Here is a 15,700-nt window from a genome sequence, read left to right as displayed (position 1 = left end):
AATTATTCCTTACCCGCGAACATTTGACCACCCATCAGAGATGATTGCAATACAGTCTGCTTTCTCTATGATTTTCTTGACCTTCACTTGAACTCTGTTGAACTCTGCATCCAGAAAATGAGTAGAATACGCATGTCTGGTTGGAGGGGTGTATGCTGGGCGAAGAACATTCAAAACTCTCTTCCAATACACATTGCCTGTGAGCATCAGAGGTGAACCAGTTGCATACACCGCTCAAGCAAGACATTATCAGCATTTCTCTGACTACGTTCCTCCATTGAGTCAAACTTCTGATTCCAGGAGGACCATGAGCTGTTGCTATCGATAAGGTGTCTGATTCATCCTTTTCACATCGAATTGAAGTAGAGGGACGTTTGTCAGAGGTTGCTTGTGAGCGCTGAGGGAACTTTATGCACTTGGCTAGATGATTCTGCATCTTTGTTGCATTCACATTTGATTTGGCACAGTATTTGCAAATGTACACAGTTTTTCCTTCTACATTAGCTACAGTGAAATGTCTCCACTCATCAGATAGTGCCTGTGGCATTTTCCTGTAAAGATTAGAAAAAATGAGTAAAAATAATAACTCATACAATTCCATGTACAGATACAGTTGACGTAGGAAGTTTACATACACCTTAGCCAAATACATTTAAACTCAGTTTTTCACAATTCCTGACATTTAATTCTAGTACAAATACCCTGTCTTAGGTCAGTTAGGATCACCACTTTATTTTAAGAGTGTGAAATGTCAGAGTAATAGAGTGATTTATTTCAGCTTTTATTTCTTTCATTATGTTCCCAGTGGGTCAGAAGTTTACATACACTCAATTAGTATTTGGTAGCATTGCCTTTAAATTGTCTAACTTTGGTGAAACGCTTTGGGTAGCCTTCCACAAGCTTCCCACAATAAGTTGTGTGAATTTTGGCCCATTCCTCCTGACAGAGCTGGTGTAACTGAGTCAGGTTTGTAGGCCTCCTTGCTCGCACACGCTTTTTCAGTTCTGCCCACAAATGTTCTATAGGATTGAGGTCAGGGCTTTGTGATGCCCACTCCAATACCTTGACTTTGTTGTCCTTAAGCTATTTTTCCACAACTTTGGAAGTATGCTAGGGGGTCATTGTCCATTTTGGAAGACCCATTTGCGACCAAGCTTTAACTTCCTGACTGATTTCTTGAGATGTTGCTTCAATATATACACCTAATTTTCCTCCTGCAGCACCAGTTCCTCCTGCAGCGAAGCACCCCCACAACATGATGCTGCCACCCCTGTACTTCACGGTTGGGATGGTGTTATTCGGCTTGCAAGCCTCCCCCTTTCTCCTCCAAACATAACAATGGTCATTATGGCCAAACAGTTCTATTTTTGTTTCATCAGACCAGAGGACATTTCTCCAAAAAGTACGATCTTTGTCCCCATGTGCAGTTGCAAACCGTAGTCCGGCTTTTTTATGGCTGTTTTGGAGCAGTGGCTTCTTCCTTGCTGAGCGGCCTTTCAGGTTATGTCGATATAGGACTCGTTTTACTGTGGATATAGATACTTTTGTACCTGTTTCCTCCAGCATCTTCACAAGGTCCTTTGCTGTTGTTCTGGGATTGATTTGCACTTTTCACACCAAAGCACGTTCATCTCTAGGAGACAGAATGCGTCTCCTTCCTTAGTGGTATGACGGCTGCGTGGTCCCATGGTGTTTATACTTGCGTACTATTGTTTGTACAGATGAACGTGGGACCTTCAGGCATTTGGAAATTGCTCCCAAGAATGAACCAGACTTGTGGAGGTCTACAATTTTTTTTCGGAGGTCTTGGCTGATTTCCCCATGATGTCAAGCAAAGAGGCACTGCGTTTTGAAGGTAGGCCTTGAAATACATCTACAGGTACATCTCCAAATGACTCAAATTATGTCAATTAGCCTATCAGAAGCTTCTAAAGCCATGACATAATTTTCTGGAGTTTTCCAAGCTGTTTAAAGGCACAGTCAACTTAGTGTATGTGAACTTCTGACCCACTGGAATTGTGATACAGTGAAATAATCTGTCTGTAAACAATTGTTGGGAAAATTTGCTTTTGTCATGCACAAAGTTGATGTCCTAACCGACTTGCCAAAATTATAGTTTGTTAACAAGAAATTTGTGGAGTGGTTGAAAAATGAGTTTTAGTGACTCCAACCTAAGTGTACAGTGGGGGGAAAAAGTATTTGATCCCCTGCTGATTTTGTACGTTTGCCCACTGACAAAGAAAGGATCACTCTATAATTTTAATGGTAGGTTTATTTGAACAGTGTGAGACAGAATAACAACAAAAATATCCAGAAAAACGCATGTCAGAAATGTTATAAATTGATTTGCATTTTAATGAGGGAAATAAGTGATTGAGAGGGGGACAAGTAAAGATTTCTGGCTCCCAGGTGTCTTTTATACAGGTAACGAGCTGAGATTAGGAGCACACTCTTAAAGGGAGTGCTCCTAACTGCAGCTTGTTACCTGTAAAAAAGACACCTGTCCACAGAAGCAATCAATCAATCAGATTCCAAACTCTCCACCATGGTCAAGACCAAAGAGCTCTCCAAGGATGTCAGGGACAAGATTGTAGACCTACACAAGGCCGGAATGGGCTACAAGACCATCGCCAAGCAGCTTGGTGAGAAGGTGACAACATTTGGTGCGATTATTCGCAAATGGAAGAAACACAAAAGAACTGTCAATATCCCTCGGCCTGGGGCTCCATGCAAGATCTCACCCCGTGGAGATGCAATGATCATGAGAACGGTGAGGAATCAGCCCAGAACTACACGGGAGGATCTTGTCAATGATCTCAAGGCAGCTGGGACCATAGTCACCAAGAAAACAATTGGTAACACACTACGCCATGAAGGACTGAAATCCTGCAGCGCCCGCAAGGTCCCCCTGCTCAAGAATACATATCCATGCCCGTCTGAAGTTTGCCAATGAACATATGAATGACTCAGAGGACAACTGGTGAAAGTGTTGTGGTCAGATGAGACCAAATGGAGCTCTTTGACATCAACTCAACTCGCCTTGTTTGGAGGAGGTGGAATGCTGCCTATGACCCCAAGAACACCATCTCCACCGTCAAACATGGAGGTGGAAACATTATGATTTGGGGGTGTTTTTCTGCTAAGGGGACAGGACAACTTCACCGCATCAAAGGGACGATGGACGGGGCCATGTACCGTCAAATCTTGGGTGAGAACCTCCTTCTCTCAGCCAGGGCATTGAAAATGGGTCGTGGATGGGTATTCCAGCATGACAGTGAACCAAAACACACGGCCAAGGCAACAAAGAATGTGCTTCTTCTTGAGCCACTCAAGGTCCTGGAGTGGCCTAGCCAGTCTCCAGACCTTAATCCCATAGAAGATCTGTGGAGGGAGCTGAAGGTTCGAGTTGCCAAACGTCAGCCTCGAAACCTTAATGACTTGGAGAAGATCTGCAAAGAGGAGTGGGACAAAATCCCTCCTGAGATGTGTGCAAACCTGGTGGCCAACTACAAGAAATGTCTTGCCTCTGTGATTGCCAACAAGGGTTTTGCCACCAAGTACTAAGTCATGTTTTGCAGAGGGGTCAAATACTTATTTCCCTCATTAAAATGCAAATCATTTTATAACATTTTTGACATGTGTTTTTCTGGATTTTTTTGTTGTTGTTATTCTGTCTCTCACTGTTCAAATAAACCTACTTAAAATTATAGACTGATCATTTCTTGTCAGTTGGCAAATGTACAAAATCAGCAGGGGATCAAATACTTTTTCCCCCTGCTGTATGTAAACTTCCGACTTCAACTGTAAATAGTTAAGCAGTTAGATTAAACAACTCCTTTGTTAGATAAATGTTTTAAAGTGAAACATGTATGGAAACAGGTGAATTAACACTCCCCAGTTAGCACGCTCAAGCAAGCTAAAACCCACATGGTAGCAAAACTAACTAGCAGAAGTTGTTAACCAGTTAGACATGATTTAAACACACTTTGCTGTAGCCTACTATTTACCAGTTAACAAAAAATCATGTATGTCGTATAAAATATATTCACCCCACCCAGTATTGTAGTCAAAACTTACCAGAAAGCATGTAGTCCTTGACTCAGACAGTGTAGTAGTGTGGGCTCAATAGCATTTCATTAGTGTGCAACAGGGTTGCAATTCCATTGAATTGGGGATAGTTCAAACAAAATGCCACGAGCTAGAATTGCCTTGTGTATCCGACAAAAAAGGTTTACTGTTATAAGCTAACTTTTTTTTTGATGAATGTAAGCAAAATTCCCCAAATTCCAGGGCTTAACTTCCCATGGAAAATGTCTGGAAATTTACTGGAAAGTTTCTGACCCTTTGCAACCCTAGCCGACAGACATGGTTTCCCTGTTTCTATCTCCTAGCCAACTTTGCATTATTTCATTTTTTTGTTATTTCTTACATTATTTGCTCAGAACGTTTCTTGTATTGTTACCACCAGCCGAAAATAACTTTTGGATATTAGATCAGTGGGCTCACACCAGAAATTCGAGCTGAAATTTGACCTGGATCCTTTATTTGAAATTCCCGAGGCAGCTCTATTTATCCCGGGCTCTGCACCAAGATGCCGGAGAAGAGGAAGAAGTAGGACCCTAGTCAGTCTCCGGTGGCGTGCATACCATCCACCGCTTCCAAGTATATTACTTGCTAACTTTCAGTCCCTGGATGATAAAGTAGACGAGCTTAGGGCGAGGATATCCGTCCAGGGAGACATCAGAAACTGTAACATACTCTGTTTTACTGAATCATGGATCATTGCTACTCTCTACTCCGGGATGCCTACAAGTCCCTCCTCCACCCTCCCTTAGGCATATCAGATCATGCCTCCAATCTGCTCCTCACCAGAGGAGGAACTTAAGCAGGAAGCTCCCGTGGTAAGGATGCTGTTTCCACTGTGACGATTACAACTTATACAAACCAAAAACTGAGGCATATGGCAGCTTTCGCTCAAAAATGAAAGCACGAACCACCACATTTAACTATCGGCGTGTACAAACAGACAAGCTGACCTCAGTAAGGCAATCGGAGGCAAAAGGACAGTACAGAGACAAAGTAGAGTCACAATTCAATGGCTCAAACACGAGATGTATGTGGCAGGGACTCCAGACAATCAGAGATTATAAAGGGAAAGCCAGCTACGTCGTGAAAACCGACAGCTCGCTCCCGGAAGTGCTAAACACATTCACCCGCTTTGAGAAAAACAACATTGAGCCGCTGACGCAGGCCCTCAACGCTCACAAGGAATGTGTGCGCTCGTTCTCCATGTCCGACGTGACTAAATAATTATAAGCATGTTAACCCCTGCAAGGCTGCCGGTCCAGATGGCATCCCAAGCGGCGTCCTCAGAGCATGTGCAGACCAGCTCTCTGAAGTTTTTACGGACATATTCCATTTCTCCATATCCCAGTCTGTTGTCCCACTTGCTTCAAGATCTCCATCATTGTTCCTGTACCCAAGAAAGTGAAGGTAACTGAACTAAATGACTCTCGCCCCGTAGCACTCACTACTTTCATCATGAAGTGCTTTGAAAGGCAGGTTAGGGACCATATCACCACCACCTTACCTGACACCCTAGACCCACTACAATTCACATATAGCCCCAACAGATCCATGGACGATGGAGTCGCCATTTCACTGCACACTCTCTTATCCCAACTGGACAAGATAAATACCTACTGTATGTAAGAATGCTGTTTGACTACAGCTCAGCCTTCAGCACCACAGTGCCCTCCAAGCTCATCACTAAGCTCAGGGCCCTGGATCTGAACACCTCCATGTGCAACTGGGTCCAGGACTTCCTGACGGGCTGACCCCAAGTGGTGAAGGTAGGCAAAAACACCTCCGCCATGCTGATCTTCAACATGGCATGGCCACGTACATCTCCAACTCAATTATCAAGTTTGATGACGACACAACAGTGGTAGGCCTGATTACCAACAATGACTAGACAGCCTACAGGGAGGAGGTGATAACCCTGGCAGAGTGGTGCCAGGAAAATAACCTCTCCCTCAGCGTCAACAAAACAAAGGAGCTGATCGTGGACTACAGGCGACAGTAGAGAGAGCACGCACCCCTCATCGACAGGGCCTCAGTGGAGAGGGTCAAAAGCTTCGAGTTCCATCACTGATGACCTGAAATGGTCCCTTTACATAGACAGTGCCTGAAGAAGGTGCAACAGCGCCTCTTCAACAGGAGGCTGAAGAAATCCGTCTAACAGTGCATTCGGAAAGTTTTCAGACCCCTTGACTTGTTACACATTTTATTACGTTACAGCCTTATTCAAAAATGTATTAAATCGTTTTTTTCTCATCAATCTACACACAATTCCCCATAATGACAGTGAAAACAACAGGTTTTTAGAAATGATGTACATAAGTATTCAGACCGTTTGCTATGAGACGCGAAATTGAGCTCCGATGCATCCTGTTTCCATTGATCGTCCTTGATGTTTTTAAAACCTGTAATAAATATAATTGATTGGACATGATTTTGAATGGCACACACCTGTCTATATAAGGTCCCACAGCTGACAGTGCATGTCAGAGCAACAATCAAGCCATGAGGTCGAAGGAATTGTCCGTAAAGCTCCGAGACAGGATTGTGTCAAGGCACTGAGCTGGGGAAGGGTACTAAAACATTTCTGCATCATTGAAGGTCCCAAAGAAAGCAGTGACCTCCATCATTCTTAAATGAAAGAAGTTTGGAAGCGCCAAGACTCTTCCTATAGCAATCTGGGGAGAAGGGCCTTGGTCGGGGAGGTGACCAAGAACCCAATGGTCACTCTGACAGAGCTTCAGAGTTCCTCTGTGGAGATGGGAGAACCTTCCAGAAGGACAACCATCTCTGCAGCGCTCCACCAATCAGGCCTTTTGTGATGGCCAGACGGAATCAGTCCTCCAGTAAAATGCATACTTCCGCCCGCATGGAGTTTGCCAAAAGGCACCTAAAGACTCTGACCATGAGGAACAAGAATCTCTGGTCTGATGAAACCAAGATTAAACTCTTTGGCCTGAATGCCAAGCATCACGTCTGGAGGAAACCTGGTTAATGTTGCATAGGCTTATGTTTTTTTTTAAAGTCATGTTTGGAAAACATCTGAGCGGTAGATCTGACTCAAACTGATCTCGACAAAGGTTGGTGACCACTGGTCTAAGGGTGTCTGAGATGGAGTTAATGTGCCATAACCATCCTCTCAAAGCACTTCATAATTACAGAAGTCAATGCTACAGGGCTGTGGTCATTGTGCCTTTTAGAATTCTTAGGGACAAGAATTTTGGTGGTCATCTTAAAACAGGTTGAAAGTTACCGCATGCTCTATGAACGCACCCTGGAATACTGTCGGGCCTTTCCGGTGTTGACCTGATTCAAGATGTTTCTCGCATTGGCCTTGGAGAGCACGTTCCCTCTGGGTTGGTGACAGTCCTTACACCCGGTACGATGTTGTCAAAGCGTGCCTAAAATGCATTGAGTTTGTCTGGTAGAGAGGCATCGTTGGTCAGATCACTGTTGGGTCTTCCTTTGTAATCCGTAATGGACTGTAGCCCCTGCCACATGCGGCAGGCGTTCGAGCCTGTGCAATATGATTCCACCTTTTTCCTAATATGTCCTTTTGCTTGTTTGATGACTGCGTAGGTCATGGCGGGACCAATGCCTGTCCTCAACCGTAGCCTCGAGTGGTCTACGGCAGCTCTGTGTGTGGTAGCCTTGTCCTTTTAGTTTAGCACCAACCTCAGTGTTAATCCAGGGCTTTTGATTGGGGAAGCAGCAAACCCTCACCGTGGGGACAACGTCGTCGATACATTTTCTAATGAAGCCGGTGACGGAGGTGGTTAGCTCGTCAATGTTATCTGCGGCGTCTCGAAACAACATATTTCAATCAGGGCTAACAAAGCAGTCCTGTAGCATAATCTTTGATTCCGGTGACCCTTTCTCAATGGAGAGAGACGTATGTACTTCCTGTTTTTAGTTTCTGCTTTTAAACAAGAAGCAGGAGTACAGAGTCATGATCTGATTTGCCGAATGATGGGGTGCCTTATGCTTGCCTGTAGGGCTGGGTGATATGGCCAAAATCTCATATCCCGATATAGGGCACTTCTTATATCCCGATAACGATACATGTCACGATATAGTACATTTTCTGTAAATTCAATGAATAAATAGTTTATAAAATGACCACATGTAAAGGCCTATTTCTTATTACATTTTGAATTATACTCAACAAATAAAAGGTACTTACTCATATTTGGTTATTTCTCCTTTTATTTAGAACCTTTGTGCAAATTTTAAATTAAGCATGTAACAAAATATTAATGTAGAAAATCTAAAAAGGTAAATAGAAAACACTTCAACTATAGTTGCAAACAAAATAAACATAGGCCTTGTATATATTGGGGGCTTACCTGTTTTGCATGCTATTTTGGCATTAATAAGTGTCACATCAATTTGGTACCTTCAGTCGAGTGTTGGCACCAACTCATGAAACCCCTGTTTCTCGACCGTGTAAATTGGGGCCACGTCTTTGCAGATGTAAGTTGTAACGGCAGCTGTTATCTCCTTCCATCTTTGTGATTCTTTGCCATATGGTGTGCCGCGGGCAAAAGCCTCTTGCAACGTCTGAGTCGGGTTTGTTTTGAGCACTCGACTGTACTTTTTGGGGTCTCATCCGTAGACTCTCTCCGTACTGTTTCACATGATTCTTGCGTAGGTGGTAAGAGGTTAGTGGTGTTTGAGCCTGTTGTTGGGACCGACCTACGGCATATTTTGCAGAGGACGGTTTTCTGGTCCGTGTCAGACTTTTCATAACCAAACCACGTCCATTTGACCGAAGTAGCCCCTCTTTTATGTACGAGCTCCGTGTGTCCGTGCTCTGTGTCATGTTCACTCTCCTCCATTTTTGTTTGTGCTGCAAATTTCAGAACGCAAAGCGTTATCCAATTTCCGAAAAATATTGCCTTAGAGTGTGATTTGCGACACAACGAAATTGACAATACAGCATAATATGAAACGATATGAAGCGTGAAAATGCTAATATAGCTACCATTGAATTGGATTTGTGCCACAAATACTAAATTTAAAAAAGAATGCCCGGAACAGCACTATCTAGTGGTCAGAACCTGGTAATATCAGGATACTTCCTACTGGATAGGACAACTTCAATGACAAATTTCTCTGGACGGGGGAGAAACATCACCAAATTCAGTGTGAATAGATTACATAGGATGAAGAAACAATACTCCGAACTGCAGCACCATACTACTTGTGAGACATAGAGAACTGATACTATATACTCATTGTTGGGTGGGATTGGCGTGGGTGGCTTTTCACCATTTCTTTGGATTCCTCATGTCTAACTCATTGTTAGAAAAAGGTTTAGTCCAAATCGGATGTTGGGTGTAATATTTATTAAATATATGAATTCTTATAAATTAAAATGGCCAATTTGGGTGCAATCAATTAGCTTAATTTCTTAGATCAAATCATATTTCAACACAATAAAGCTGCAGGAATGCTAATCTTTTTCTAACAATATAAACAATTTCAGAACAATCTGAGATGGTGTCAATCCTCTTTCTTGTGCTCTTTGAGGCGGAACGACCCATTGGAATCCCCCTTTCAAAGACTTGTTGAGAGATTGATGCAAGATAAGTAATATCACATGTAAGTAAAAGACAACTACACAAGCTAGTCTTGAGGGCACATGCAGAATTCATTGTCTCCAGAATTCATCTTCAACAATGTGTGTGTGTGATTCGTGTAGAGTTTTAGTTCAATTTGACAACTTAAACTAAGTTGTATGAGTCCCTCAAGCATCCAGATGTATCTGAAGGAAATGTAATTGATATTGTATTGTTTGGGGAAAGGACAGAAACACAAGGCAATGTGCTGAGGAAGATAAATGGGCTGCCCTACATTTTAGGCTAAATTCAAAACATTCTTTGTGCTGTTCAAATAACTTGGCATGGCAGGGTATAACAAAGAACTGCCACAGCACCCCACCCTAGGCCTGGGACAGAAACGCACCAGGACATGAGTTCTGCCAAGAACAGACATTAACAGAAACATCAGATCACTGGAGAAACAATAACCTCAGAAACAGACAGCCCAGGTGAGTGTGTGGAGGTTTGACTACGGTCTTTAGTTTAGCTTTAGCAGGTTGTATGAACCACGTCATGAGAAGCTCGGGTCTCTCACTTCAAATGACCCTCTTCTTTCTCCAGACCAGGATGCAGAGTTTGCGGCCAGACCCGAAGGCTCAGTACAGCAGCGTATACGAGGCCCTGAGAAGGATCATCCAAACAGAGGGTCTCCTCAGACCCTTGAGGGGCCTCAACATCACCATGCTGGGGGCTGGCCCTGCCCACGCTCTCTACTTTGCCTGCTACGAACGGGTCAAGTGCACACTCAGCGAAGTAATTCAGAATGGAGGAAACAGCCACATAGCCAATGGTACAGTACAGTTCTGTTTCCCTTGGAACTCTCATGTTTCACACTGACCACTGGAAGGTGACCACTGGAACATGGCACAGAAAGAAGTTAATTGTTTTGGCAGTTTTGATAAACTTACAGTATAAATAATTGGCTTGAGACAGTTGAGGTGAAAACTGATGTAGTATCACATGAGCTATTGTATGTTGATGGGTGGTAACATGTGGAGGCCTGACTGACTGATGACTCTGTCCCAACTAGGACTGGCAGGCTGTGTGGCCACTGTGCTGCATGACGCAGTCATGAACCCAGCTGAAGGTAAGGCTTTCAAAGGGGGCATTGGGGTGTTCGATTTAGATTTTTGTGAGGTTCTCAATTAGAAATGAGTACAGAATATGAACCCCCTTTTCTTTGTTCCCCTGTCTGTGTGACGATGCTGTCCTGCATGGTGTCTTAGTGGTGAAACAGCGGATGCAGATGTACAACTCTCCCTACCGGAACCTGTTGGACTGTGTTCGGACTATACGACATACTGAGGGGCTCGCAGCCTTCTACCGCAGCTACAGCACACAGCTGGCCATGAACATTCCCTTCCAGGCTGTCCACTTTATGACCTATGAGCTGATGCAGGAGCGACTCAACCCCCACAGACAGTACCACCCCGGCAGCCACATACTGTCTGGGGCTGCGGCGGGGGCCGTGTCTGCAGCCATAACCACCCCACTGGATGTGTGTAAGACCCTGCTCAACACACAGGAGAACGTAGCGCTCAGCTCCATGCACATCAGCGGTCACCTCACAGGCATGGCCAATGCCTTCAGGACAGTGTATCGCTTTGGCGGCATGGCTGCCTTCTTCAAAGGGATCCAGGCCCGGGTCATATACCAGATGCCCTCCACTGCAATTGCCTGGTCAGTCTATGAGTTCTTTAAGTACTTCCTGACCAAGCAGCAGATGGAGGGAGAGGCTGGGACAGCAGGCCCAGTCTGAGGAAGGGCTGTGGACGGTGTCGACCATCCACCACACGTATTCTGGAAGCTCCTGGTTCTCCAATGGAATCAATGGCAAAAGTCTCATCGTGTACGCAATGTCGTGTTCATAATTTATATCTGTGTGCTGTTGTGTAATAATCTCTGTGTTTTCTCAAAGGGAAGTCACTGCAATGGAGGAAGTTTGAAAGACTTGCTGTGGGAGTGGTAGACTGTGGCACTCCTTACCCTTCTTACCTACTCAGCAAGCCCTTCCATTGTACAGTGTCATTCATTAGAGGAATGGAGGCTGTTACATAAACAGGAAATGGACAGAGATGGCTTGTCTTTCCATTAATGCAGAGAAAAGGGCATCTTCATATGGCAACAGGCTTTTTTCACAAATCACCTGTTCACTACGCGCACAACACTCCCAACTTCGTCTATCTCTATCTGGTGATTGTGTTTGGCTACATTCATACAGTATGTATACTGAACAAAAATATAAATGCAACATGCAATTTCAACGATTTTACTGAGTTACAGATCATATAAGGAAATCAATCAATTAAGAGATTCATTAGGCCCAAATCTATGGATTTCACATGACTGGGCAGGGGTACAGCCATTGGTGGGCCTGGGAGGGCATAGGCCCACTCATTGGGGAGCCAGGCCCAGCCAATCAGATTGAGTATTTCCCAACAAAAGGGCTTTATTACAGTCAGAAATACCACTCAGTTTCATCAGCTGTCCGGGTGGCTGGTCTCAGACGATGCTGCAGGTGAAGAAGTCAGATGTGGCGGTCCTGGGCTGGTGCGGTTACACGTGGTCTGCGTTTGTGAGGCCGGTTTGCGTACTGCCAAATTCTCTAAAACGACGTTGGAGGCGGCTTATGGTAGAGACATTAACATCTCTGGCAACAGCTCTGGTGGACATTTCTGCAGTCAGCATGCCAATTGCACGCTCCTTCAAAAATAAAGGGCCACATTTTATTGTCCCCAGCACAAGGTGTACCTGTTTTAATGATCATGCCGTTTTAATCAGCTTCTTGATATGCCACACCTGTCAGGTGGATGGATTATTTTAGCAAAGGAGAAATGTTCACTAGCAGGGATGTAAAGAAATTTGTGCACATTTGTGCTTTTTTTGTGCGTATGGGGAAAAAAATGGGATGTTTTATTTCAGCTCATGAAACAGAGGACCAACACTTTACATGTTGCGTTTATATTTTTGTTCAGTATGGATCTGATATGGGAACACTTTTTTTAAATGTACTTTTCAGTGCTTGTATTTTATGGATTTGGAAGAGACACGTGGCTATTTGCTTGATTTTATTTTCTTGTGTATTTATAAAGGACTGTTTGAACACATTCCTGAGTCTCGCTGCACAGTAAACACAGAACAATTGCGCTTTCAAAGTGCCTCTTTAGTAATGAAGTCCGCTACAAGCTAAGCTTTTTATGTTGTTCAGGTCCTAAATAGAAATAGATTGGACTGATCATCATTATTTCCATGATCATAATCATTGTTTGCCATTAAAAGGGCTTATCATTCTGTGGATTGAATCTCAAATGGTCTTTTAAATGTTACCTCTGGAAGCCAGGTTTGATCAATCATAGCAAGAAACCACTCATGTCAAAACCAAATGTACTGAAATGGTACCATATTGCTATTTTTCCTTGGTCAGAAGGTTGGCATCATGCAATGTGGCTGTAGTCTGAGCTGAACCTTTCAAGATTAGGGATATTTTCTATTCTGTGTTAGAAATGCAGTTCTGAGAATTACATACAGTAGTGCATTGGTTCAACCCGCAAATGTTGGTTTATTTTAATTTTCATGTTGGGTATTTTCACATTATATTGGTCTTCATTCAAACCTCTGCACCTCCCATACTCAAGACTGCAGTAGTTTAGTTTCAGTAATTTATTTTAACCACACAGTGAAGTGAGTCGGCCTCCTTTTCCTGAGCTTACTGGAATCCCTCGAAATAAGCCGTAACGGCCCAAATATTAGCCTTGTTTGAGCACGGTAGTAGGCTTATGCACTGGAATCATGCACAATGATCAAGAGTGTTAGTGTAAATTGTATAACGATCTTCTATGTTGCAGAGAATAAGCTTTTTAAAAATATTTTTATGCAATCCCTTTAAGCAGTGGATTCTGTCTGTGACAGTGAGACCAGTACTAATGGTTGACCAGATGAGCTGTTTGTTCTCTGGCATGTTTTAGCCAGTTACTGTGCTCTCCCTCTTCCCAGCATCTTGGCTCAGTGTTTTCTGCTCCGAAGACAAGACATTTCTCCACATATTGCTGTAACCACAAAGCTGCGAGATTTGTTTGTTTTTAAATAAATGCTTATGTTTTATTTTCATTCACCATAAAGTTCTATGAGATCTCCAAAGATCAGTCCCTCAAATGTAGGCTAATTCATTCCTTGTTAAAATCCTAAAGATATGCATTGTATGCTTCCACTCGCAAACTTGTATTTTTGAAGTTAGCGGTGTGAAATAATAATAAATTAAAGGACTGCTTATTGGAAGTCCTTTCATTCCAAGCATCATCTCCAGCCAAAATATCTTTAGCGTCTTTTTCTTTGGATTTCTTCATTTAAGCTTGTAATTTAGCTGTCTTGAGGTTTATTGCCTTATGTTTGAAAAGTATCTGTGGGTGCCTCAGCATTTTTATGAAGGGTAGCGATATGATCATTTCTTCTCCAAATGTACTGTATCTGTGGAGGCTGACGTGTTTGATGGAAGGGGATATTTTAGTCTAAACTGGGACTACCAGGTAAACAGTGGTAGAGAGAAGTTGGCACAGTACATGACCATTTCTTTTCATTTAAATTGTCACTCTCTTAATTTGAGCCTTTTCTGTGTGTTTTATAGAATTACACCTATGTTTTTGCTAAATATCACAGCTATTGTTTATGTAAATGTAAACAAATATGCAACACTAACACATTTAGGTCAATTAAATTCAAGCTTTTTTACAACTATTGGACAGCTGAAGGTTAATTCATTTGATGTTAGTTTATGGCATATTGTTGGTTCATATTTCTGAAAAGTGAATTCAAGACTTGTCTTGTATGATTCTGTACAAATCAAATGTTATTTGTCACATGCACCGAATACAACAGGTGTAGACCTTACTGTGAAATTCCTTAACCAACAATACAGTTCAAGAAATAGAGTTAAGAAAATGTTTACTAAATTAACTAAAGTTAAAAAAAGAAAAGTAACACAAGAATATACCGGGATTTCTTAGAAGCGTCCGGATTAGTGTCCCGCTCCTTGGAAGCGGCAGCTCTAGCCTTTTTAGCTCGGTGTGGATGTTGCCTGTAATCCAAATGCAGAACATGCAATTTCTGTACTGACTTTTATTCAATTTGTATTAATCTTATGCTTAAATGCTTGTCATTCAGTTGATGGAATTCAAAAGCACTCACCAGGTTATTTAACCCCTCTTCAATAATACTGCTCTTATACATTGTTAAATGTTTAGCAGGACTGATATTCTATTTAAGAAATAGATGGGTTGGTTGATAATTCAAGATTAATTAGAATATTGGAAACATTTCATTAACTAATATTGTTCACAGATTCAGTCTGAAGTACCTTTTTTTTAGCTTATGATAAAATATCCACAGAATACAGGTCTTGCCTTGTTTAGACACATTGCATTACAGCCCTGGAGATATAAGGAAAAATACTTGAAGAAAAAGCCTTGCTTAATTATCTAGCTTGTCTAACTTGACCGTAAGATCATTTCAACAATGTACATTGTAAGTATTATTATGTATGCCACATTAAGTGATTTTATATATTTCAATGGAGATTGGGTAATTAAAATCTTATCCAGGTATGTTCATCATGTAACGTTGTTGCTGCTTTTTTGCACACAACAAAACAAGGGGGGAACCTGGGATGATATGACTAGAGTGCCATCTACAGTAAAATTTATATTTTAGATTTGGGGAAAAAAACACCATGCAAATGTTAAAATGATTGTGGTTATGCTGCTACAGTATGTAACACTGGAGCTCAAATAAAATGCAAGTGGTCAATGCTGTGTTTATTGGATAAACCTATTATTTTTGTTGACAATGATGTAAAGGAGTATCACTGAGGGCTCAATCTAAAGTAGTCTGATCAGTCTACCTTAAACTTTGTTGCATTAGAACCAATAGAGGGCACTATAGTTGAAAGTTAATCTCATGGATAGCCTCCTTAATCCAGCCTGCACCCATGAGGGCACTGCTAGAGTTGTTGGCCTATATCCAAG

General features: G+C 42.4%; 1 protein-coding gene across 5 annotated transcripts in view; it reads left to right on the top strand.

Moving 5' to 3' along the window:
* The window catches only part of LOC106585578 (mitoferrin-1), a 32,072-nt gene extending 16,590 nt beyond the window's left edge, over positions 1-15,482 (top strand). For 2 of the 5 annotated variants that reach the window (XM_082968579.1, XM_014171959.3), the window contains 4 exons: positions 9,569-9,684; positions 10,245-10,473; positions 10,714-10,770; positions 10,910-15,482. In XM_082968579.1, the coding sequence (XP_082824705.1) occupies positions 10,251-10,473; positions 10,714-10,770; positions 10,910-11,442 (813 nt within the window). In that variant the 5' untranslated portion in view covers positions 9,569-9,684; positions 10,245-10,250 and the 3' untranslated portion in view covers positions 11,443-15,482. Of the gene's footprint in view, positions 1-9,568; positions 9,685-9,992; positions 10,133-10,244; positions 10,474-10,713; positions 10,771-10,909 lie in introns of all 5 variants that reach the window. The other 3 variants (XM_014171956.3, XM_014171954.3, XM_014171957.3) reach the window with 2 other exon arrangements.
* The last annotated feature ends 218 nt before the right edge of the window (positions 15,483-15,700 follow it).

Source organism: Salmo salar, chromosome 24, assembly GCF_965601325.2.
Source record: "Salmo salar chromosome 24, fSalSal1, whole genome shotgun sequence".
NCBI classification, from domain to species: domain Eukaryota; kingdom Metazoa; phylum Chordata; class Actinopteri; order Salmoniformes; family Salmonidae; genus Salmo; species Salmo salar.
This window is presented reverse-complemented; position numbering and strand designations above follow the sequence as displayed.